This window comes from Vespa velutina, chromosome 6, assembly GCF_912470025.1.
Source record: "Vespa velutina chromosome 6, iVesVel2.1, whole genome shotgun sequence".
Lineage (NCBI taxonomy): Eukaryota > Metazoa > Arthropoda > Insecta > Hymenoptera > Vespidae > Vespa > Vespa velutina.
In genome coordinates this window covers 7,053,261-7,079,117 of record NC_062193.1, presented here as the reverse complement: position 1 = coordinate 7,079,117, position 25,857 = coordinate 7,053,261, and the positions used below count along the sequence as shown (strand labels likewise).

The window sequence follows — 25,857 nt, the reverse complement described above, 5'->3', positions numbered from 1 at the left end:
AATTATTATTATTATTGTATTGTTTTATCATTAATCTTATTAATGCTTCTATCGATAATATGAGAAAATTAAAGTGTATTATTAAATGAATCATTAATATTTAATAACATTACATAATAATGAAATAATATAAATAATAATTAGTAGAAATAATTGCAATTAAATTATGGTGTTAGTTAGAAAATAATTGTTTTATCACGAACAACAATCTACATTGTCACTGTTTAATTTTTTCCAAGAGAAGAGCCAATAACCGAACGCTGTTCCAATTATCACGGCGATGCACAACCAGACATTAAAAGTCATAAATATGAGCATTAAAAAATATCCTATTATCATTTGGCAAACATGTAATATCACTTGAACCAGATGGACCATGGAAAAGATCATCTGTCTGAAATACGAGAAATGATCGTTTGTTATTATCATAAACTAAAATAATTATAAAATACTTACATCCTCGTCTTTTTTATATTCTTGCTCACCAATGCTGTATAATTAAAAAGATGATCACTGTAAATAATAAGAAAGAAAACATTTTGCAAAGGGATTAACATTTTTTGAATCGTAATATCACGTGACTTACCGATAACTTTTTAGCCCTTCGTAAATCATCGTAAGCAGAATAATTCCGATCATGGAACCACCCATGCCAATCCAATCGGTTGTTCGCCATCCTTTGAACAGAATCGTTTCGCTAACACCACCGTGAAAACTCATCTGAAAAAAAAAGTGTATTAACAATGTTTTCGTTATCTAAAAAAAAATGAATGAACTAATAATTTTAGGACGCACCGAATCCATCTTGGCATATTGGGACGATGTCAGAAATTTCTTTAAGGTAAATTCTGTATCTACGGAGCGAAGTACTGGTTATCGATAACAAGATAACGTATCTATATACATATATACATATATTTAGAGATATATATATATATATATATATATAGATGGACATACATAGACGCATATATCGTAAGAAATAATTATCATAATTATCGTACATGAAATGAAAGTTAATTAAATCTTATGATCTATCATATTTCATCGTTATTCTTCCCAATTATAAATCAATGCTGTTCGATCAATTGTCCGATATGAGTAGAATAATGTGTCGAGATAGAGTTCAATATTGAAAGGTTATATTGGTGGTCACATCAAAATTCGATCTCCAGTTTTAATGAGAAGACGCGATAAATGGTTTTAGAGGAATGAAAAAGGGCTTGAAAAAGTCGATAATACGGGAGTGTGAAGAACGAAAAAGCGATCGAAGAATTTCTCATAGTCATTGAGAGGGTTGTTGGGGAGGAGTCGGAAGGAAAGGAGAAGGAGGGGAAAGGAAAGGAAGAGAAAGGAAAAGAAAGGAAAGGATAGGAAAAAGGGCAAGTAGAAACGGGATAGGTTTTTAGTCAGGCGCATATCTCGATCTAGCGAGAGATTGGAAGGACTTCGGGCGCGCATACCAACCCCTCCTTTCGAAGGATCAGGCCACGAAGATGCCTGGCCTGCGTGAACGAGAGGAGCGCAACCTGTGGCTGATACTGACCGGCGCGCCTCCCTGCGTCCGGAAATTCAGCCACGCTCAATTCTCAAACGTTCTCTCTCGCTCCTTTCAGTTCCATTCGAACCACGGCTCGGTTGTATTCGTCGAGGACGCCGGTGCGCATCGTCGTGTACGTTTGCGATACAAGAAGGAGAGGAAAGCGTTAAAAGCTTTTCCTTTCGCTCGTTATTTCATTTCTTTCTAATTTCTTTTTTTGTTTGTTTTATTTTTGTCCCTTCTTTTCTTCGTTCTTTATTTCATGAGTAATTATACGTATGTACGTTCGTCCGTCCGTCCATTCGCACGTCTCGTTACATACACGATAGATTCTATAATCAAAGCTACAATGCACTCACCTTTAGACTCATTGAATAAGATTACCTGCATTTTTCTTTTCGTATGATATCGAAGAATAATACAGTGGACAAGAAAAATAGATACAGTGAGAACGGAACGAGTGACTTCGTTTGATCGACTAATTGTCTTCCTGTTGCTCGTTGCTGGACTTGGAAAATCACAAGAAAAACAGGTGCGTTATCTTTCCTTTGTCCCTCTCTCTCTCTCTCTCTCTCTCTCTCTCTCTCTCTTTCTTTCTTTCTTTTTTCTCCCTCCCTACATCTTTGCGATAATTATTATTATGTTCTTTTTATGTTCTATTATGCATTTTCGTTTATCGTTACTTCCGCGTCGGGAACGTAATATTTTTTTCAAGGTTTCCATTGGCTTATCTGTCGACGATAAAAAAATTTTCTTTTTTTTCCGGCAAGAGTTTCTGGCGCGGGAGACAGGGCAGGGTCAACGCACCATCGCGAGAAACGTTCGTTGCACGCACCACGCGCGCACCAGGTGCGTCAATGTGCGTGAAACAACGAGGAATAGAGCGCCAATGGGATAGAAATGTTTTTTTTTCTTTTTCTTTTTCGTTAATTCGATATACGACGATTAAATGACGTTAATTAACGAAAATCTTATGTTTCCAATGGAATAAGTCGCGCAATGATCGGCCGCGAAGATTAATAGTACGAAATATTTTCGACTTGAACAATTACATTCCGAAAAATCCTATGAATCGTACCTTTTGGTAACAATCGGGAAATAAATTACTGATTTAAATGCTTCATTAATGTTCCGATATATTCGGGATTATGCAAATTTAATTTAATTTTCAATTTCAATAATAAATTTATTTATTTTATGAGGGAGCGTTGGACAAATCGAACGTTTCAATGGAATTGATTATTTTAGAATTTCTTTCTCAAACGCAATACGATAATATTTTTTTCTTTTTGTACCCACTTCTGCATACAACGAAGATATATATATATATATATATATATATATATGATTTTCTAATAAAATAATATAGACAACTATGTGTACGATTTTGTTATCAAAAAAGAAGTGCATGTGATAGCGAAATGCGTTGTTTAAAGGTCGAAATAATGTGTAATGTTCTTGATTTTTATCATATATAAAAAGACAAGTTTGTCATGTTGTATAATGCATTTACATGAAAAAGCGATTGCGAAATGACTCCTACTTAAGAACATGTATGTAAAAGATTACCATGACATTAATGAAAGAAATATACAGCGGTCACTACTGTGATTAAGATTACGTTTAAGTGTACGTCATGGTTACCGCGAATGCGCGTAATTACATCTTCGTCTTTGGAGAAATCGACGTCTACGGAGAAAGACATTTGTTCGTAATGTTATGAGCATTTCGATTATTAACGATAAGATTGGTATGAGAAATCCTTTAAATTATATTAACTTCATAGGCTAAATAATTTCTTTGTATCATGATTTATTTCTCATATGCAGAAAAAAAAAAATAATAATGAATACTTTCCATATATATATACTATTTATTTTGAAAGCATGACAAAGCAGATAAAACGTCAGAAATAATTTACTTTATTTCATGTATTAACCTTTTGCTAACAAAGGAACTAAAATAGAAAATAAAAAATTCATACCGGGTTGTGAATTGCCTACGCTAGGATTGTAAAAAAAGAAAAAAAAAAAAAGTAGACATAGCATTAATCGATTATCAATACAATTGTAATAGACATGTTTACAATTAAAATATCATTAAATTAATTAAAACTTATACATGAAAGTATTTTTCCAATTCATGAATATAATACAGGAAAGCGTTAATATTTAAAAATTTCAGTTGCTATAAAACGAAAACATTGATATAATTTACAAATTATTTCGAGCAGAGTCTTTCGAAAGGTCTTTTGTGTGCAATCTGTTATTTGTTAATAGAAAATAAAAAAAAAAGGTAAAATAAAAAAAAGACCTCTCTTTCTCTCTCTTTTTCTACGTTCTGTGTGATCTTTCATTCGATTTCGTTTCTCGTTTCCTTTGCTGGGGTGAAAACGTTCGCTCGCGCGTAACCATAGTTATGTCGCGCGAAAATCGATATTCCCTGAATATATCCTTTCCCAAATAATTTTCTGTAGGTTGTAACTCGTTATTAATTGAAAACGAACAACGATAGGTAGATATTCCCAGTAGATATAAAGTCGAAGAATCATCGTTTAAAAACGAATTCGTTTCGTCGATAAAGAAAAAAAAAAAAAAAAAAAAGAAAAAAAAGAAAAGAAAAAGAAATCAATATGATAGGCGGTAACGATGATTCTCGTCGAAAATCTCGTAAAATGAAAAAGTCTTTCTTTCTCAGTCGAGAACGTATTAACTCCCGTAAGCCTTCGAAAATCGATTTTCTCTGTATTCAAGCGGATATCATAAACGGTAGAAAATTTTACTTCGAACGATATCGGTTAAAACAAGGGAACGATTTGATAATGTGTTCCATATATATGTACCTCGTTCCATTATCTTTTTTATATATGAAAATATATGTAGTTATATGATAGCTCGTAAATCGTGTAACACATAGTATAACGTAGAAAATCCCACATCGGTGTCGTATGTCTTTATTATATCGAGAAAAGGGGGTCGAAGTGAATTCGATACCGAGCTAATGAAAGCACACTATCGTTTTATCCTCGTAAATGCTTCTTAAGGTTGCCGTGACACTTTTAATGGATATCAAATACCAAATGCTTACGGGAAAGTTCGGAGAAACATTCGATGGGTTATAAATAAAATTTCCAAGCAAGCGAGTTAATCACGTGTTAAAATATTTATAAATAAATATATATATATATATCATACATGTATTTTGATAGATATACGTAGAGATTCACGTAAAATAGTGAGTTGGTTTTCTCGAATTAGCAACATCCATTGAGTTTGCATCTCAATCGAAAAGCGTCTTATAGCAGAATAGAAGGAGTCGGTCAAGTAGGAGAGGTAAAAAAAGAAAAAAGATAAAAAAGTAGTAGTAATAGTAGTAGTAGCAGTAGTAATAATAGTAGTAGTAGTAGTAGTAGTAGTAGTAGTAGTAGTAGTAGTAGTAGTAGTAGTAGTAGTAGTAATAGTAGTAGTAGTAGTAGTAGTAGTAGTAGTAGTAGTAGTAGTAGTAGTAGTAGTAGTAGTAGTAGTAAAAGAAGAAGAAGAAAAAGAAACAAGGAGGTAGAATCGATCGTATTTAAAGAACTTCTGATGTTATTTTTGTTTTCCCCTACCAAGTGACACCCTTTTAACTACGCAACAAACCGGATTGGTGGTCGCGCGTGGTTATACGCGCACATTACTTTAACTTCAACGCTTAATTAATCGTCACACAAGAGTAACCGGCCTTTTCAATCTTGTTTCAGGCGTAACGAGGGCACCTAGCTTAAAGGCAAGAAAACGTTACCCTACGATGCGTAAACCGGCGCTCCAGTTAATTAACGATGCGATGACACCGAAGACGAGGATGACAGTAGCGAAGGTAGTGACAACAACAGGAAGAACGACGATGAGAACGACGACTACGACTACGACGACTACAACTACGACAACAACGATGACGAATATGACGATGACGACAACAAGAATGATGATGATGATGATGATGATGATGGGTACGCGATGAGAGATAAAAGAACGTCAAGTGAACTCTCGTGAAATCGCGCCACATCAGTCCGACCAAAGAGGAAAAGAAACGCGTAATGACTCGTCGTCAACTATCGGCGATATTTTCTCGCGGACCACGAAGAAAAGAAAGGAAAGAAGAGAGAACAGTTAGAAGGATTTCGAGGGATTTCGAGGAAAGAAAGAAAAATTCCTTAGGAGTTCGTTAAACCTCCGTGTTTCTCAAAGACTGCTACCACTCGCCAAATTTTTAACGTTTTACACTCGTGCCAAATAGGCACCCTACTTAATAAATAGGGACCAAGGTCCAAAATTTAGAGGAGAGTTTGTTCGAAAATAGATGTATATATAATACAAGAAAAGTGGATCGTCCGGTAGCTCTCGTTGATCGAGCTCGTCCTAAATGGAAGGGAGGAGGGAGTACGCGAGGAGAAAATTTCGCGGCTCAAAGAAGGCGTCGATACGTCGACGCTGGTACGACAAGGAAGACGTCTTCGTCTTCGTCGTCGTGGTCGTCGACTTCGAGCTATGCGAATCGCCGAGAAATTCGCAGAGCGCTGCCTGCTCCGAGGATAGATAAAGGAGTCGCTACGGAGAAGAGAACGTTAGATAAGAATAGGATGCCGGGGCAGACGTCAACTCGAGAGAGCAGCGAGGTTATCCGAATGGAACCCCTGGGTAGAACATCCAGTTCACGTAGCCCCGGGCAAAACGGAACTGCTAATAGCACGGAAGTACCAGTGATTTCAGGTAGGTCAAAGATCGAATTATCAATTTTTTCTTTCTTAAAATCGCGATAAGTTTCCTTTTGAGATTACGACAATAATGATAAGTTTATCGAATCGTTGCTCGTTGAACATTCTTCGTCTATGTTATATAATTTCATACTATGTCTACTATCGAAAAACAACGGATAGGAAGAAGAGGGGAAGGGGTGGGAGGGGAATCATATATACATACGTATAAGCTTCGCGTGACTAACGCTTGACGCTATCTACTCAAACTTAAACGTTCCGAGATGGATGCTTCTCTCGATCCCGTGAGATTACTTTCTGTCTCGACTTCTTATATAAATGATTGATTTATATAATCATTACTTGTCAAAAATCGATTAAACTCTATTTTTCAATTATTAAATAATAAAAAAAAAATAAATAAATAAAAAAGTAAAAAAAAAAGAGAAAGAAAAAAGTAGAATGGGAATAGACAATATTCTTTTTCGAAAAAAAAAAAAAAGTATCGAACGTTGCCTTCGAATACGTCGACCTTCGACCGAGCATAAATTTTTCAGGGTACGATCGTAAAGCGTACACCGGAGCGACCGTAAGAAACGAAATGTATTACGTTGGAATTGGCGTGTGCAATGCGAGACGGGGGAAGATATTGGAATAATTTATATCGCGTATCAAGATCCGTGTTATCTTCGCGGGCCTAATGTAGGCTGGACGAAACCACTGAGTTAAGGGGATGGAGGAGGTCACAAGTTCAAAAGTTCAGTCGTTTATAAATGTCTCCGGATTCTACGAACAGCGAGGTGATCCGAAATCTGGGCATTAATAAGTCACTAAATTATTCGTCAATCGTGAAGTTGTCTTTCCGAAAAAAAAAAGAAAAAAAAAGAAAAAAAAAGAAAAAAGAAAAAAAGAAAAAAGAAAAGAAAAGGAAAAGAAAGATTATAAACGAGGACGTTATATATAATCGTATCGTTTGTTCGTTTATTAATCGTATTGAAGATACAAATTGGATTATGATATAGATCTGTTATATTTAAGAGTAACAACAATGAAAAAATATTTGATACTATAATCACGTTAATCTTTGATATGAGACAAATATTTTAAAGCTTTCGATAAAAAAAAAAAAAAAAAGAAAAAAAAAAAAAAAGAAAGAAAAAAAAGAGAAAGATATCATCGATCGAGATTGGCAAGGAAAACGAGAGCTCAAAGAACGATCGTAAATGTTAAAAGTTTTACGATTCTTTCTACGATGCGTAAAACGCGTATAAATTCAAAGAACGCATATAACGATTAAGTTTATAGCTTTGAAACGATACGTATCTCATGGCGAATCTTTGAAATTACATTGATTTATCTATCTATTCTGGCATCTAGTAGAAAGCTTTCTTTTCGTTCTATCTCCTTTACGTGCCAAATCAGTACATTTTATCGACATTATAACGCACTCTCGTGATCTCATAAAATAACTGGAAAATTTTCTTTAAACGAAATCACTTTAATCCATTCGTATAATATACGAAAATATACAATTCGTCATTTTAATTCAACGACGATGCCATAACAAAAGTGAGTCTTTGGATTCGTTGAAAAACATTTGCCAGGACCAGTGGTATTCCTTCGAAAGAAAGGATACTCTGGTGAAAAGAGTGTTTCATTTCCCATGTCTCGCCATTTGCTTTATGAAGGAACCACCCTCTTAGAGCTATCGTGAGGTTACGGCCTTAGGGCAGAGAGCAAACGAGAAAGATAGAGAGTGAAAGAGAAAGAGAAAGAGGAAGAAGCGGAAGGGCTGAAAGCGTTGCTTCTCTCCGTTCTACGTTCTCTCCTCACCTCGTTTCGCGACCCTCTCTAGAGTGATATTGTCAGCATTTGGTGGCTTTATATATCGAATCTCTCAAATAGAGCAGTGGATTCGAAGTGTTCTGGCTTGCGGTGGTATTAACAAGGAACTCTCGAGAGCCTCTCGGCGATTGAACAATCGCGATCTTCGAGTACAAAAGATAAAAATCTTACTTTTTTTCTTTTTTTTTTTTTTTTTTTTTTCTAAAAAAATCAGTCGACTCCGCATCTTTAAAACACGTTCTTATATTGATTTAGCATTGTACCCTCCCATGGCTTCTCATTTTTTATCCCCATCGTTTGCTCTTTCCCAATCCCTCCTTCCCTCTCCCATCTTTCTTCTCACTTTCTCCTTCTTTTTCTCTCTCACTTTTTTCCTCTTTCTCTCTTTTTGACCCTTCTTCTCTCTCTATCTCTGTTTCTATCCTTCTAATAGAACAGAAGGATGGTCTCTAGAAACGAACTTCGTGAAAAGACTTCGTAAACGTTCCCAATTTTATTGGAACACTAGTTGCTCGGCTGCTCGAAGCGTTTATGTTCGAAATACGAAGATCATGCCGCGAATACGAATGTTGGAAATAAAATGGCTATACTCAACTGTCTACTTAGGAATTCGATTTCAATTCGCCTTGTGTTCGGTTAATACTCTTTCCATGACAATTGAGTAATGTAGTTTGTTTAATCGGATTTGAATATTAGATAATATGAAGCTGCAAGATATTAGATGGCAAGATTGATAGTTAATTTAATTTACGAATTGATTTACGAAACTTTTCTTCCGTCGATAAATCAAATGATTGTAAGAATCCATAGAAAGGAAATATTTCAAAGAAATTGATGAAACAAATATTAGGAAATACTGCTTAGATTTTTTTTTTTTTTTTTTTTTTTTTTTTTTTTTTTTTTTTTTTTTTTTTTTTTTTTGAATAGAACGTCATTGATTATGCAAATTAAACAACATTTTCTGCACCTCCATTTTATTCCTCCAAATCCAACATAAATCTTAAAGAAAAAGTGTCCCTTTCCCGGTTACGTATTTTATCATTTGCCGGAGAACCAAAGTACCGTCTCGCTCGATTGCTATGTAAACGGTCTACTAACTTAACAGCTGACTGAAAGGAAAGAGACACGGTATTTACTCGTGCATACAGAGACTTTTATGAGCGTATCATTAAAAAGCGAACTTTAGTCAGATCTTTTTAATTCAAAACCGTGCGCCAACGAGAAAATTACGATGAGCGTAGCTTTATTTGTACTTTTCAAAGAAGAACCTACATTAAATCCAACGAGAGAGTAAGTTATTGGGGTACTTCGAATACGATTAAATGCACCGCTCGTTAGTTTAAAAAGATAGAAAGAGAGAAAGAGAAAGAGAGAGAGAAAGAGAGAGAGAGAGAGAGAGAGAGAGAGAGAGAGAAGGTGCGGTCTTCGTCAAAAGCTCAATCGTCGATAGAAGGAAACACCCTTGGTGTAGAGTAGCCTTTTTACCAAGCAATAGCTCGAAACACAAAAGAATACCAGCGACATGAGCAGCACGATCAACAGAAACAGAAAACCCGCTTTACTTGTCGTTGTTGAGAACATTTGGACGATGGCGCCACCGTGAAAGAACGCCTCCAACCCTCGAGAATAGTAGAGACGAACGACGACGAATCCACCCCCCTCGCGAAAGCGCTCTTCCGGCAGCAGCAGCAGCACCAGTACCACCAGCAGCAGGGTACTTTGGAAAGCCGCCATTTCTGCCTAACACCCGCAGTCGCTATATTCGCGCTTTAATGCCAATGAAATGTCAAGGCACGTCGGACGTTATAGACTCGGCGACGTCGTCGGGACATTCGGTTACTCATTCGTGAGCTCGCGCATCCTCGTTTTTTCGCGCGTTTCCGTGGCGTGTCGGTGTCGGTGGTGTCGTCGTTGGCCCTCGTCGTGCTCGTGCTCGTGCTCGTGCTCGTATAACGAGCGCCCATACACAAGAGCCCAAAGAACGCCGTGATAATATTGTAACGCAGCCTCCTCAAACTCGCGCCTTTCCATCATTGGCAGTGAGGTGACAATTCATAACCGGATAAATCCGGACAAATCACTTAATAAGTGACTAATCAAGGTACAAGAGCCTAAGGATAAAACTTCGGGGAAGATCGAGGCCAGCCCTGAACAATCGTTTGACCTTGGAGCACGAGGTGACCAGAGTGTCAGTAGGAAAGAAGACTATACTGGCTGAACAGAGGGAACCCCTGATTAAAATTTCATATGCCTCGAACAACGGTCAGGTAAAGGGACTCGTTTATCGGAGATCGCTGCCGAATCGGTTCGCGATGAGCGAGCAAGATGTGGACGACGTTGCCTTTTTGACAGGTGAGGGATCATCCCCGAACTCAACGCAAATACTCTTTCCAGCTTTCTCTCTCTCTCTTCTTTCTCTCTCTCTCTCTCTCTCTCGCTCTCAAGATTTGTTGATGTCTCGTACATCTATTTCTCTCTTTCTTTCTCTTCGACCATCCAACAGAGTTTACTCGTGTTTCTTTTTCATTTGGAATTGCCCGTCCAGATGGCCCACTTACGGCTTTACCGAGCTGCGAATAGACTGCACGAGGAGCACGTGCGTACGATCAATAAGAGGGAAGCTTCTGTCCGATCTTTCGAAATAAAGCGCGCACATCTACTACCCCTTGCTTCTCCCTACCTCCCTATCCCCCTCCCTCCTTCCCACGCGTCCTGCCGATCCTTTACTTTCATTGATGAGTTCGCTTATCGAGAGTGCTTTATTGGCAGCGACTAGGATAAACGTGGCTCTCTCTCTCTCTCTCTCTCTCTCTCTGTCTGACGGCCGCATAATGATACCCAACCTTCGCTACTCTTTTCCTTTTCTTCAACTATTATTTTGTCCTTGTTGCACCTAGTGCAAGGTCTAGCGGAATGCTTTCGACCCGTTCAAACGGAAGTCGGTCGGAATGATAAGGCAGCTTTCAAGGATTTCAAATGGCCCTTATAACGACGTAGAAACTAGTTCGAACAAGTTACTCCGTCGTCGTTGACGTCGTTTCATCTACGCGTATCATTGCTTACGACTTCAATTCAAGCGTACGTTTAATGCATTGAAACGCGATCGTAGTACCATTGAAACTCGTGGAAAATCAGAACGTAATGTTCCAACTCATGCGGTTGTTTTCTAAGATTCTGAGCATAACCGCATTAACGTCATTGTAGACTGACGTCGAGCAATTCGAAATCCGGGTCAAGTGGCTAGTGGAAAGTATGAAACTTTGATGTGGTTCGTACGCGAGAAATTCTCTTATGCCTGAAAAAAGAGAATTTTTATGGCATTCCGAGCTTCTCCCTCGTACCACCATCACACCCCTTTCGGTGACATTCTTTTCACGAACGAACAAATTCGCGCGGGCTTTATTCGCGTCGTTCAAAAATAAAATATGAATTTTCCCGCGATAAGTTCTTTCTCATCGACATCGTAGCCCCGTTTCAAAACTCAAGAGTCCCACGAGAGTTCCGCGAGCAACGACGATTAACAATGGGAAGAAAATGAGAACTGCTTCGCCGATATTTTTACCAAAAAAAAAAAAAAACCGTGCATATGGCTCGATCATCGAGCATTCTTCAGTAGAATTCCTTTGTTTTAGAAGACAGCAACACCGGATTGCACAAACGTAGCATTTACGAGCCCAATGGAATCGTTTGCTCACAAAAAAGAGCACTTTGCATAGCCACCGTCGTTTTCGCGCTACTTTTCGCCATATCACTCATCATTGCCTTCGCGGGACCACAAAATGGTATTTAGATCATATTCGATATTGTAATTTGTTAATTAATAATTTTAATTCATACCGATTCGTTTTAACAGACTGCCCTTGCGCTGGACAAAGGCCGGCCAATATGGAAATCGAAGACGATGAAGAGAGCAACGAGCCTATCGCAACTAATGGGGAGGTACGAATGGTTCTTTGTATTCTAATAATGTTATCTTTTCAATCTTGTCTCCTCTTGAAACAATCATTTTCAACATCCACAAATATAGTAGTTCATTAAATGATAATATATTAATTTATCCACGTGTTTGAAAGTCTTTGACAAAAATCGAATGGCCAAGCGAATGATACAGCTTGGCGGGAAATCAATCGCTAGGGTCTCTCTCTCTCTCTCTCTCTCTCTGTCTCTCTCTCTCTCTTTCTTTCTTTCTCGTAAAGCAAAGTATATGAACACTGCTATTGGTCATGCATATTTTAGTATTCGAAGCATGGACGATGGTATACGTTCGTAATGCTTTATTACAGACAAGACGTGCGTAGTTATAGATAAGCCAAGGCTATAACAATGACTCTTGCAGGTGTTCCCATGGAATAACGTCAGACTACCTACATTCGTGCATCCTACTAGGTATAACATTACCATCCATCCAAATCTTACCACCTTAGAAGTTAAAGGTAAATCTTAATAATTCTTTTTATTAGATTATTTAGGATAGAAAATTATTCAGTCGATTTGTATCGTCAAGTATTCATAATGTCGTTTCGATTTACAGGACAGGTCACGATCGAATTTTACGTCGATAAAGAGACCAATTTTATCGTCTTCCATAGTAACAACTTGACAATAAATGAAAAGGTAAGAACGACGAAATATTTAAGTAATATCTACTCGAAAACGAACGTTAGCATTTATTTTTCCGATCCTTGCCAATTACATTGCAGATGGTCCAAGATCGCAAAGGCCATAGATTGAAAATTGCAAAATTGCTGGAATACCCGACGCACCAGCAATTGTATCTCCAACTGGAAGAGAGCAAATTTCGTAAAAGGGGCAATTACACGGTTCACCTGAGATTCGTTTCAAAGCTGGCGAGTGAACTGGAGGGTTTTTATCTCAGCAGTTACGTCACCGCCGATGGAGAAAAGAGGTCACTCCGAAATTGTAATCATTTTCGATTCGGAAAGCGCTTCGAGGCGATCCTCGTTTCACGTCTCTCATCGTTCGTCAAAATTATTTAATCGTATTGTTTTTTGGTTCTCAGGTACTTGGCAACAACTCATTTTGAACCCACGTATGCACGATCGGCGTTTCCCTGTTTCGACGAGCCGCAGTTCAAAGCAAAATTCAAAGTCTCCATATTTAGGGATAGATTTCACATAGCGCTTTGCAACATGCCTGTTGTCAATACGGAGGATGCTGGATTTTATATGGGCACTGGTCTTGTAAGTATTCATCACGATTAAAAATAATCATCGATCATATATAAAATTACTTTTTCTGCAGTAAATAAACTTTTTTGGAACTGCTAATTACTAATGACTTATCTCTGTTACAAATTAATCAACGTATTCGTTCGGAATATAATTAAAAGAGTTCTATGAAATTTTTAGCTTCGAGATGACTTTCAACAATCCGTCGAAATGTCGACTTATTTGGTGGCGTTCGTTGTGTGCGATTTTAAGAGGATTTCCGAGATGACAAAGAGAAATATTTCTGTGAGCGTTTACACAGCAGAATCGATGCTTCCTCAAGCGAGATACGCAGTGGATATCGCTGCACGTACAATGGATTACTTTGAGTCTTTCTTTGGAGTACATTATCCACTGCCTAAACAAGGTACAATGATCATTGTAAAACGATCTTATCACGAAAGAATCAATGGATTTTTATTCATCCCTACATCCCTCACAGATTTGATCGCGATTCCTGATTTTGGTGCCGGAGCAATGGAGAACTGGGGCCTAATTACTTATCGAGAAACTGCAATACTTTACGATCCCGAAGAAACATCGACTGCTACACATGAATGGATTGCCGTTATTGTTGCCCACGAATTAGCACACCAATGGTTCGGTAATCTCGTTACGATGAAATGGTGGAACGACCTTTGGCTGAACGAAGGAGCGGCCAGTTTCTTCGAGTACAAAGGAGTCAATCACATTTCGCCGGAATGGAGTATGATGGATCAGTTCATTCTTGACAAAACGCAACCTGCCTTAGATCTTGATGCACTCGCCAGTAGTCATCCTATCAGTATACATGTCAACGACCCAAGAGAGATCGAAGCTATCTTCGATACGATCAGCTACAGCAAAGGTGCCTCGATTCTCAACATGCTTGAAGGTTTCCTTTGCGAAGACGTTTTGAGAAGTGGACTAAACGATTATCTCAATAGTCACGCTTATGGAAATGCGGATACCAAAGACCTTTGGGGCGTTTTCACTAAACACGCCAATCGCACGTTTGACGTTAAAGTAAGTGTCGTTAATATTAAGTAATGACGAGTTTAATATCTAATAAAATTGAAACTATTGATATAGGCTATAATGGATACGTGGACTCAACAAATGGGTTTTCCTCTGATCACGATAATCCGTGATGGAAATACCATCACAGCCAGTCAGAAAAGATTTCTCGTCTTGCCGAATGAAAATGATACAGAAATTTCCAATCAAAAATCACCTTTCAACTACAAATGGTACATTCCTTTGAGTTACTATACGGACAAGGAACCGCAAAAACTGCACAACGTATGGATGAATTTAACCGACGGTAAGAGCCTCCCATGAAAAATATTTCATTCTATTATCTTCCTAATATCGTCGTTTAATCGTCTGATTGAACGATATTTCAGTGACCTTCGAAATTACGAGCGACGTCGAGTACATCAAGTGCAATATCAATCAAAGTGGATTTTATCGAGTGACCTATCCTGAGGACATGTGGATGTCAATCATCATGACTTTACATAACAATCACACGCAGTTTAGTCCGGCAGATCGTGCAAATCTTATCGATGACGCGTTCACGTTATGCGAAGCGGGCGAATTAAATGCTACTATCCCTTTGGAACTATCTTTGTACCTTCTTAACGAAAGAGATTACGTTCCATGGGCCACGGCCCTCAGGTATCTACACTCTTGGAAGGAAAGATTAGCCGAAAGTAAGGCGTACAAGAGATACATCGAATTTCTTAAACGATTGTTAGGTCCTGTTACAAAATATGTCGGTTGGACGGACGAAGGATCTCATTTAGATAAGTCAGTATTATATAGAAAATATTTTCTCGACTTTCATTTAGCATTATCTTAATTTAAACGTTATTTCTAGATTATTACGAATTGGGGTGCTACAATCTGCGGTATCGGTGAAATTGAACAGCGTCGTGGAACCAGCGAAAACACTCTTTAACGATTGGATGTCGAATAGCAAACGTATCGGCCCAAACATTCGCGATGTTGTTTACGTTGCAGGAATAAAATTTGGTGGAGAAGATGAATGGAACTATTGTTGGTCGGTTTATCAGAAAACACAAGTTCCTAGCGAGAAAACGTTGATGTTACAAGCGCTTGGTGCTACCTCGGATCCGTGGTTGTTACAACGTTATCTTTTACGTTCCTTGGATCGAGAGAAGGTGAGACCTCAAGACGTTGAGACTGTTATAGGATCCGTGGCTACTAATCCGGAAGGACAGTTTCTTGCTTGGCGACATCTTAAAGCATACTGGCACGATATACAAACTTTGTTTGGTAACGGTACGCTCACTATGGGTGGCTTGATATCCGTTGTTACGTCGGATTTCTTTACGGAACACGATTACCGCGAGGTAGATAAAACATTCCTATATATATCCGACTTTTTAAATCCGATAAGAAAATAATTTTCATTTTTGTATCTGTCAAGGTTTCCGAATTTTTCAAGAAAGTGGACGTTGGTAGCGGTAAACGGGCGCTAGAACAGAGCTTGGAGACGATAAGATTCAATATTCATTGGGTGAAAAACAACGTGGACGTACTGGACGACTGGTTGATCAGCTATTTGGACGTTCACTCGTGTTAACCTTTGCTCGTCGGAAATGGGACAGCAATGACCCGGAGTTGTTCGGTCGTTTTATCGGTATGGCTATTTTTGTTCATTATATTTATACGAGATACCCACCGAGCGGGTATAATAACGCGACATAGCCTACTTGAAAAGGCCGAGATCCGAGCGCGCTATTAAAACGGTCAGGGATGGCCCATTTCCGCCAAATTTTCCCTCTGTGGTTTTGTTTTTCTTTTTCGTCGAAAGACTATTTCTACTTAGGCAACAATTAGACTGCAAAGAAAGACAATCCGACAACGAGACGAGAGGGACGGGGAGAGGGCCTTTACTGTTCTAGCTTTTCACTGATGAAAATTACACACGTATACATACACGTTTACACCGAGAACCCCGCTGGGTATACAAAAGCTATCTCTCTCTCTCTCTCTCTCTCTCTCTCTCTCTCTCTCTCTCTCTCTCTCTCTCTCTCTCTCTCTCTCAGTCTCATGATTAGGCCTCGCCTGTCGGAAAAGAAATCTTCTTGACAGTTGATGACGAGCGTAATACTTGCCGAATTGTTTGTATGTAACATATTATACACCGATTTATACGCACTTTCGAAAGTATTTATTTACTGTACACGCGGTGCGTGCAGATTGGAATATTAGGTGTAAAGAAGCGTAAGCGTAAAAAAAAAAAAAAAAGGAAAAGAAAAAAAAAAAAGAAAAAAAAACAGGAAAAAAAAGAAACAAAATGTAAGAGGAAGGAAAAAAAGAAAAATAAAACAAAAAAAAAGAAAAGAAAAGAAAAGAAAAGAAAGAAAAAATAAGAGAGACGAAGAAAATTTATAATATTATAAGGGGAGGAAAATAAGGGGAAATAGAAGATGACGTTAATTTTACAGGGTAGTCGTTGACCCGTCGTCGACGCGTCGACGAACCAGGGCTAACGACCTACGCCTCGAAGGACGTTTAAAAACAGTCTTTCGTCTTCCCCTGAGTATATTGAACTTTAAAGGAGTGACAATAGTCACCTCCACGTGATGCCCAACGCCCCATTCCTAAGAACCCATCCATCGGAGTGTATTAAGTTTGTACGTAGTGCGACGAACGGATCGAACTTATTGTGGGGGAAGGCAAGGAGGAAATTAAAAAAAAAAAGAAAAAGAAAGAAAGAAAGAAAGAAAGAAAAAGAAATGTGCTTGAACGATGGCGATAATGATAATGATGATCATGATGATCATGATGATGATAATGATGATGATAATGATGTCGATCGAAGAAACAGAAAAATTCGAGAAGTAGCTAAAATCGGCGGTTATTGTTTAGATGTAATCAATTTATCATAGAGAATGTCCGAAACGAAGTTCGTAAGAGCAGTCACTTTGTACGTTTTAAGTAGCATATCAACTATTAGATGGTCCGAAAAGCAAAATCCAAATCCGAGTCTATTTCGAAGGAGATCATTGGTATCGTCTCTCTGCGAAAGGCAACGGGAAAGATTTACGAGTATAGTATATGTATGTAATATTATGAAACATCGAGAAGATGAAAAAAAAAAAAAAAAAAAAAAAAAAGAAAAAAAAGAAAAGAAGAATGAAAAATAATGAAACAGACGGTTTTGCCGGAGGTGAGTGAATTAAAAGGAAAACGAAAAAGAAAAAAAAGAAAAAAAAAAAAAGAGGAAAAGAAAAGAAAAGGGAAAAAAAATGAACATAAGAAAAGAAAAGAACAAAAAAAAGAAAAGAAGAAAATAAAAAAAAAAAAAAAAAAAAAATAAACGTACCGTGTATGTTATATCCACGTGTATAATTCGTATTCGCTACAGGTTGTTGTGGAAGCGCGGGAAAGATTGTACGTCTCGCGTGGAGCTGATCGTTCTCCGTGTGTGAAGTGTAGCCATATATAGAAAATCGGATATTTTATTATGAGAGAAAAGTGTATAGATTTATATCATCCTGTGACGCTTTGTACGGTGTGCATGAAAAAAAAAAAAAAAAAAAAAAAAAAAAAAAAAAAAAGAAAAAGAAACAAAAAGAAACAAAAAAACCCACAACAACAACAACAACAAACGAACAAAGAAACAAAGAAAAGAGTAAACTGAAAAGAATAAAAAAAGAAAAGATAAGAAAAGTAACAGAAGGAAAAAACATTATTAGGGAGTAAGGAATTGTCGTGCGTCGTGCTCTCAAAAGTCGTAAAAAAAGTTTATTAATGAGTAAAAGAAAAGGTTAAAAGAAAAGAAAAGGACAAGAGAGAGAGAGAGAGAGAGAGAGAGAGAGAGAAAAAAAAGAAATTATAAGAGAAGAAAACCGTCTACGGTGCCGAGACGCGGAGAGGTGATTAATAATAATAATAATTAATAATAAAAAATAACGATAATGATAATATATGCAAAAGCGGTCCTAATCATTGCGCCTCAACGTTTAAGAGAGTTAACTCGTCGCAACTGACAATGAGAGACCATCATTCGTTTCTCACTTTCTTCCTTATCCTTTCCCTACTTTGTATTTTCTATAATAATTTCCTCTAGCCACATCCCCTCCCCCCTCCGTTCTTATCTTCATTGTTTCCATAATTTCGTATCATTCGTATCGTTCACGCGAAAGAAACGTTCGTTCCTCGTTGGGGCGCGCGAAACGAGAAGCGACACACATACATACATATATATATATATATATATATATATATATATATATATACACGTAAAACACATACATGAATGAACACACATAGAGAAATTTTCCTGGCGCGAGCATGAGTGAGAAGGGGAAAAAAAAAAAAAAAAAAAAAAAAAAAAAAAAAAAAAAAAAGAAAGAAAAAAAAAAGAAAAAAAAAGAAAATACCTACACGAAAGGTCGAAAGACGAATGTCAAAAAAGTACTCTCCTCGCTATCTTTTACGCGTCTTGTTATCTTCCACTGCCCACCGTAATTTCCGATGAAACGAATATGTTAATCGAACCTCTCGAAAAATATATCTACGTCGGATTTGCGGGTTCTCATCGCCGTTCAGGTTAAGACAGTAGCACTCGTTAGTCAAAGAGAGATAAACGTTCATGTTATTATTATACAACGTTAATCGAGCAAGAGCACACAAATCGAAACAGCTGTCTCTCTCTCTTTCTCTTTCCCTCTCTTTCTATCTGCATATTTCTAACTTGCTCTATCCTTTCATTCTCTTTCTCTCTCTTTCTCTTTCTCTGCATATTTCTAACTTGCTCTATCCTTTCATTCTCTCTCTCTCTCTCTCTCTCTCTCTCTCTCTCTCCCTTTCTCTTTCTCTTTCTCTTTCTATTTTTGTTTTCCATGCAGACGCCTTTACACGACTGCCGATAACGCGAAATTTAGCGCTACGATACTTAAGCGTGTTCTTTAACGCGGAAGCTTACCGCTAAACTTCGTACAGTTACCTCGATTTCCTCCGACAAAAGGGAGAAAAAGAAAAAAGAAAAAAAGAAGAAGAAGAAGAGGAAGAAGAAGAAGAAGAAGAAGAAGAAAAAGATAAAAGACAAAAAGTATATAACAAACGCGAGATAAGAGATCGAGTATAAAAATGACATACATACATAAAAACACACTCACATAAATACCTAAGGAAAATTGTAAATAACGGCAGCGTATCAATCTTTCATCGTCCCATTAAGTAGATTTTGATACACTCCAACGGCGAATTAACGAATCGACGCACAACTAGATAACCTTACGTGTAAATAGCATATTTTTTCACTTAACGAATATTCTCTCTCGTTAAATATTATAACGTCGCTCCCAAGAAACAGCAGGAAAAGCGTGCGAGAAAGCTCCGATAATCTTACGGGAGCGTGATTGGCCTATGTTTAAACACAACACAACAACAACAAACAGAAACAACAACAACAACAACAACAACAACAACAACAACAACAACAACAACAACAACAATAACAACAACAGTCATGTAATATCCGAAAGTATTCGTATAAGAAGCGCGTGCAATATTTCTCATTACTTTCATTGAAAGGATCGAAATCGCACAGACCATGTTCCTTTTTAAGAAAATTATCTGACTGTATAAGTCTAGGATAAATAAAAAGGATAATCGTTGTCAATGACGCACGTTATTATACGTTTTATTCATACATATATCAGCGATTATCGACCGTGACGATTTTCTTTCTTTCAAAACATCAGGACAGAAATATATTTTCGTTTTAACGTTATCTTCCTCTCGGAATATGATATGTATGTACATATTTATGTATATATGTATGTATGTATGTATGTATGTATGCATGTAAGTATGTAAGTATGTATGTATGTATGTATGTATGTATGTATGTATGTATGTATGTATGTATGTATGTATGTATGTATGCATGTAAGTATGTATGTATGTATGTATGTATGTATGTATGTATGTATGTATGTATGTATGTATGTATGCATGTAAGTATGTATGTATGTATGTATGTATGTATGTATGTATGTATGTATGTATGCGTGTATGTATGTATGTATGTATGTATGTATGTATGTATGTATGTATCTATGTATGTACGTACCTATATATATATATATATGTATATATATATGTATATATATATATATATATATATATATATATATATATATTACAAGTAATAGTAATTATTCATCGTTGATTTACGCGTAAAACGCGCGAGCGATTTTCTTAAGCCGAAGCGACTTTCTAACGAAAGACTGGACAACCAGAGTAATCAAGAGTACATAATACTTTATGTATTTTATGCAATCACGACACGATACCGTTAAAACGTCTATAAGAGAACGAGGCTGTCTTTCGTCTCATATTTATGAATGAATTATCGATATAACGATATATTGTATACCGTTCTCAACTGTACTGTTGTCATAGATATTTTGTTGTATAAAAAAAAGGCGAAAAAAAAATATGAAACTACGAGATATGTACAAGCATACAAAATGAATATATTATATGTTTAATGTAAATATCATTATCGATTTCTATTCACCAAGAATCAACGAAGAAAGAGAGAAAAAGAGTATTTAAGTCGAGTTTTTTAATTTACTTTCATATTACCCGCGCTATTACGTGACCCAATGACGTAGCATTATCAATATTCTAATCATCTTAGCGGCATAAAGACGAACGGCATAAAGACGAACGACAGTCCGATCGACGCAATATCAGAGTCCGCCTTAAAGCAGTAACCTTCTCGTTGCATTTTTTGAAAGTTGACGGTAAAAATACGCGTAAGAAAAAATTTATGAATGATCAAATGATCTTACAGTTCGTTTGTTCACGATATATATCACTGGATTGTGTTATTCTTCCATTTGTATTATTCTTTTTATTTTATATCTTTTGCCGCCGTCACCGCCGTCACCGCCGCTCCCACCCGCTTTACTCTCTCTCTCTCTCTCTCTCTCTTTCTCTCTCTCTCTCTCTCTCTCTCTGTCTCTGTCTCTCTCTCTCTCTCTCTCTCTCTCTCTATCTCTTTTTCTCTATTTTTCTCAATCATTCAGACCTTTCAAATATATCGTTGTCTTTATACTTCATTGACGAAAAGTGAAAAGAAAAAAGAAGAGAGGATGGTTCCGGTAATGCTTCAAATCGAGGATCTATCGCATATCAGCGTCCTCTTGTCGTGTAATGACGTCACTTCCCAAATAAAAATAATGAAAAACAACTACGAGGTAAGAAATTGTCAGTCATATATACATGTGTATGTATGTATGTATGTATGTATGTATGTATGTATGTATGTATGTGTGTGTGTGCGTGCGTGCGTGCGTGCGTGTGTGTATGTCTCGATGCATAGAAGGTAGATTTTCACGCATAAATATAATTTATTCGAGTTTATTTCGTCCGCGAAAGAAGAAAAAAATTAAAAAAAAAAAATAAATAAATAAATATAAAAAAAAATAAATAAATAAATAAAAAAAAAGAACATACGCCAAGCGCACTTACGCGATCTAGCGCCTACGATCAAGGATTGACGACGACACGCTTCCAACGCGACTCGTTATCACGTGATATTGATATGCCAAAGTTCGATTATACTGCAACATCGATGATTACTTTCGTCAGTCTATATATGTATCAGGCATACATCGCGACGCGTTAACATTCAAAATTGTACATATTCCTAGTTTCTCATTTGCATCTATTTATTTATGTTAATAAGATACCACTTTGGTTATATTCCACGTTTCATATTATTTCTAATATTTCCTTTGTTCATTTGTAACCTCCATTAACGGACGGAAAAAAATGTAATAGACGGTCTTTTTTGTTTGTTTTTCCTCCTATTTTTTTTTATTTTTTATTTCTTTTTTTTTTTTTTTTTTTTTTTTTTTTTTTTTTTTTTTCGTGAACATCGCGAGGATCGAAAACATTTACTTTATGACGATATGTGTTCTATCGATCGATCGAAACAGCAATTTCTTCAAAAAAAAAAAAAAGAAAAAAAAAAAAAGTACTACTTATATAATTTGTATAAGTTGATTTATTTTTTTTTTAAATGACGAAATATTCGAAAAGTTTACTTCAATCGTCATTCATCCATAAATTTACTATCTATAACGATTTTTAACTTCCACAGTATCTACTCTTTTTTTACGTTCGAATAAGTATCGTTAAAAAAAAAAAAGAAAAAAAAAAAAGGAAAAAAAAAAAGAAATTTAATAAAGCTAATAAATATTCATACATATATGTATATATAGTTCTTTGTGAAGCAAATAAAGGAAAAGAGAAAAACAAAGAAAGACAAAGGACAAAGAGACGAAGCGAGCTTTATCGATAAATGTAGTTATTAAAGATGCAATTAAATAATATTACTATCTATTTATGATCACGTGTTCCTGGACACAATCACGAATTTATTCAGTCTATCGGTCATCTACACTACGAATATATTTATACATTGTTATAAAAACAGACTTAAGAAATCAAAGTTATACATACGTAATAAAACAAATGCGATTTGTGTATTTAATTTCGTGTAGTACGTGTAGTAATTTAAAGATGATTCGTTGTCTCTTTCTCTCTCTCTCTCTCTCTCTGTCGGATTATTTGATAACCTTCAAAAAGTAAAAACATATAAACGTCGAAAATGTAAGAATAATATGTTTGGTAATGAAGGTCAATCAATGGGAAGATTTTAGATTGGAGTACGGCTATGTTATCGTCGTTATCGTTTAAAAACAAAAGCTTCGTCGTGTATTTTAATCAGATATCGGAAGTCACGATTGATTGTGCAATAATGAACTTTTCTTGGTAACAAAAAATAATGGAAGGACAAAAAAGAAATATTAATGAAAATGAAATGAAAAGTTACGCTATTATATAAGTACCGTCGCAATTTGTTTTGATTCCAGTATATCAGACGATAATATTTAATATTTATCCGTATAAGTCACGCACTAAGTTATCGATCGTCAAGAGAGTGGATCACGTACTATATTTCGATCTTTTCTCGCGACAAGTACGGACATACGTAAAGTGATTCATAAAATTACAGACAACACACACACACACACCCACATATATATATATATATATATATATATATATATATATATAGAAAAATATTAAACATACATTATTACTGTCATAGTCTCGTATGGTGATATCATTTAACCTTCAAAAACGTTGACAAAAAATCTTTTCAATAATCATCATATCTCATATGAATATAAAAAATATCTCTCGATTCGAAGATATATAAAATCATTTGAAATCGTATGTTATTTATATAATTATTTATTTAAAAAAAAAAAAAAATCTAATATAAAATAACTAACCTATCAAGGGAGATCTTCCAGAAATTTGAAATTCCATCGTAACATTTTATCTCTTTCGTTTATTGCACTCGTATACTTTCACGTAATTCTTTTCACGTTTCGCCTATACACGTCCATCTTAGCGTTCGTTTCTTTGTTCTTTGAAAGTGAAAAACTTAATTAATATCATAACAACGAGAAAGAGAGAGAGATACAAAGAGAGAGAGAAAGAGACACGTCACACAATTTTCCATATTACTCGACACTTCTGTTTCTCGCGGGCTTTCTCAAGTTATCGACCAATAGGAGACATCCTAGTGAGAGGCGCGAAATCAGTTGAAGACGAATCCTGCAGTTTATCGAACGTTAAGTGAAGTGGGAGAAAGTTTACTCATCGCGCGTAGAATCAAATTGCCGTAAAAGCAATACTGAGTTAAGTGTAAAATACTAGTTCTACAAGTATAAGAAACAAGAAAACCGGGGAGAAATTTATGCTCGCTGCGTCCCTGGCGAACGGCGACGTTACCAGAGTGATTGCTGAGTCACATATCGTCGACGATCTCTTCGAGACAAGGTGTACTTTTGTGACTCTCCGTTAAAACTTATTTTATTGTTACGTATCTTTTAAAACTCCTCGTCAGCAGATAATCGTGTCGTGGATAATAACAAAATGGTTTAATTGTGTGAAATATTTATCGACGATTCGTCGATCTCAAGGTTAAAAAGGAGGTCTAAAAAAAAAAAGAGAGAAACATTCTCGAAAACCCGGTATAGTAGTCGATGACCTGTCATCCTACCTGTATCTCAACGTATTTTTATTATCTTTAACTGTCCTTTACTCGTACCGTTCACTCATGCGTATGTGTATATGTATATGTATATATATATATGTATATATATATGTAGGCATCCTTTTTTTCATTGCCTATCGTACCGCAGTAAAAAAAGATACACAAGGGCAAACTGTCAAGCATCGAAAATCCTTGAATTTTCGTGGACGAGAGTAAAGGCGCGCGTGGGATGTGCGCGAACCGTGCGAAAGTTTGACGGGAGAGAGTGCATGTTTTGAGGTTATTTCTGTATCGGTCGCCCGTGTAACTGACCTACTACACCCATCGAAGGCTAACTCAAAACCTTTATTTTGCTTCTGACAGTCGTCTCGACAAGACGATCTTCTAACAATCATCTTCGAAGATCAAGTAGCGAGATCAGTATTGGAAATTTTCGCTCGAGTGAACACCAACATCGTCCACGGTACTACTTAACCTCAAAGTGACACTTAAACAACAAATTCCGAGAAACGAAATCGAGTGATAAGGATTAAATATATGCCGTACGTTTTTACTAACTTTGTCGATTATTCTTGACGCAATATCAACACTTTTTTAAGGATAGTAAGGACGCTTTACGCGCCATTGATCCATGATCAACATGCCAAAATTGTGGCAGGTATCTGAAAGCAAAAAGAAGCAACTGTGACGACACGTGAACGAATACAGAACTTTCTATAGTTTAAGCATTTCTAGTGAAAGGATTAGAACTCGGTGTGCAAGATGTTGTGTCTTAAGAAATTGTATCGAGAGGAGTTGTTGCAGCTGGCGCTGCTACTCTCCCTGTTAAGAGTGGATCCAGAGTCTTACTTTGGCTTGGATATTCAAGCTATGGGTGTAGGCTCTTTGGATCTTCATAATGGATCTGGATGGCACACAGACGCTCATACCATCGTACATCGTCCAATGTTTGTACATCCTAAAAATTTGGACTCGATGCTTTTAAGCTATGAAAGAGATCTCTTTGAAGAGTTAAATTCTCTGGGAAGGTACAATAGATTGAATTCAGGTTCCAACGATATCCATGCATACTTACTCAATGTAGAGAATACTGGTAAAAATGCTGCTGTTGCTGGATCCAGTTTACCTGTTTCTAATGAAACAACAAGAAATATGACATCTCCAGATTCTCCTAGTTCTTCTCAACAACCGGCAGAACCTGTTGGCGCAGCAGAACTTACTCAAGAGGTATTTGTTTTGTAAAATGTTTTAGTTTATATGATTGGACCACAAAGTTATATCATACATATTCTCTATTTTACATCATATTTTTCATTTCTAAATAATTACATGCATATTGACATTGATGTAAAATTCTATATTCAATAGTTTAAACAGTTATACAGATATGTTGATGGATCAT

General features: G+C 36.5%; 3 protein-coding genes across 24 annotated transcripts in view; 2 read left to right on the top strand and 1 right to left on the bottom strand.

Moving 5' to 3' along the window:
- Window positions 1–73: 73 nt before the first annotated feature.
- LOC124949888 (high affinity copper uptake protein 1-like) lies at window positions 74–24,037 on the bottom strand. Of its 15 annotated transcripts, none has more exons than XM_047495698.1 (6): window positions 23,686–23,997; window positions 22,847–22,962; window positions 796–854; window positions 587–720; window positions 457–513; window positions 74–394 (listed from the first exon to the last, which is right to left on the bottom strand). In XM_047495698.1, the coding sequence occupies exons 3-6, from the start codon at window positions 802–804 to the stop codon at window positions 196–198; spliced, it is 399 nt and encodes a 132-aa protein (XP_047351654.1). In that variant the 5' UTR covers window positions 805–854; window positions 22,847–22,962; window positions 23,686–23,997; the 3' UTR covers window positions 74–195. The 15 variants fall into 15 exon arrangements, with proteins under 15 accessions (XP_047351654.1, XP_047351657.1, XP_047351652.1 ...); XM_047495701.1 differs by lacking the exon at window positions 23,686–23,997 and adding an exon at window positions 23,236–23,373; XM_047495696.1 differs by lacking the exon at window positions 22,847–22,962 and having other exon boundaries at window positions 23,686–24,037.
- LOC124949886 (endoplasmic reticulum aminopeptidase 1-like) lies at window positions 1,610–18,741 on the top strand. 4 transcript variants are annotated; one of them, XM_047495691.1, is made up of 14 exons: window positions 1,610–2,072; window positions 5,280–6,288; window positions 11,753–11,899; window positions 11,971–12,056; window positions 12,454–12,550; window positions 12,649–12,731; window positions 12,818–13,023; window positions 13,138–13,318; window positions 13,487–13,712; window positions 13,788–14,350; window positions 14,417–14,648; window positions 14,731–15,136; window positions 15,207–15,702; window positions 15,780–18,741. In XM_047495691.1, the coding sequence occupies exons 2-14, from the start codon at window positions 6,159–6,161 to the stop codon at window positions 15,933–15,935; spliced, it is 3,009 nt and encodes a 1,002-aa protein (XP_047351647.1). In that variant the 5' UTR covers window positions 1,610–2,072; window positions 5,280–6,158; the 3' UTR covers window positions 15,936–18,741. The 4 variants fall into 4 exon arrangements, with proteins under 4 accessions (XP_047351647.1, XP_047351646.1, XP_047351650.1 ...); XM_047495690.1 differs by having other exon boundaries at window positions 11,750–11,899; XM_047495694.1 differs by lacking the exons at window positions 1,610–2,072; window positions 5,280–6,288 and adding an exon at window positions 9,135–10,469.
- Window positions 15,821–25,857, top strand: part of LOC124949885 (segmentation protein cap'n'collar) — a 96,905-nt gene continuing 86,868 nt past the window's right edge. The window contains exon 1 of one of the 5 annotated variants that reach the window (XM_047495687.1): window positions 15,821–15,992. In XM_047495687.1, coding sequence (XP_047351643.1) covers window positions 15,963–15,992 — 30 coding nt within the window. In that variant the 5' untranslated portion in view covers window positions 15,821–15,962. Of the gene's footprint in view, window positions 15,993–20,450; window positions 21,577–23,503; window positions 25,683–25,857 lie in introns of those variants that run through there. The other 4 variants (XM_047495684.1, XM_047495681.1, XM_047495680.1 and 1 more) reach the window with 4 other exon arrangements.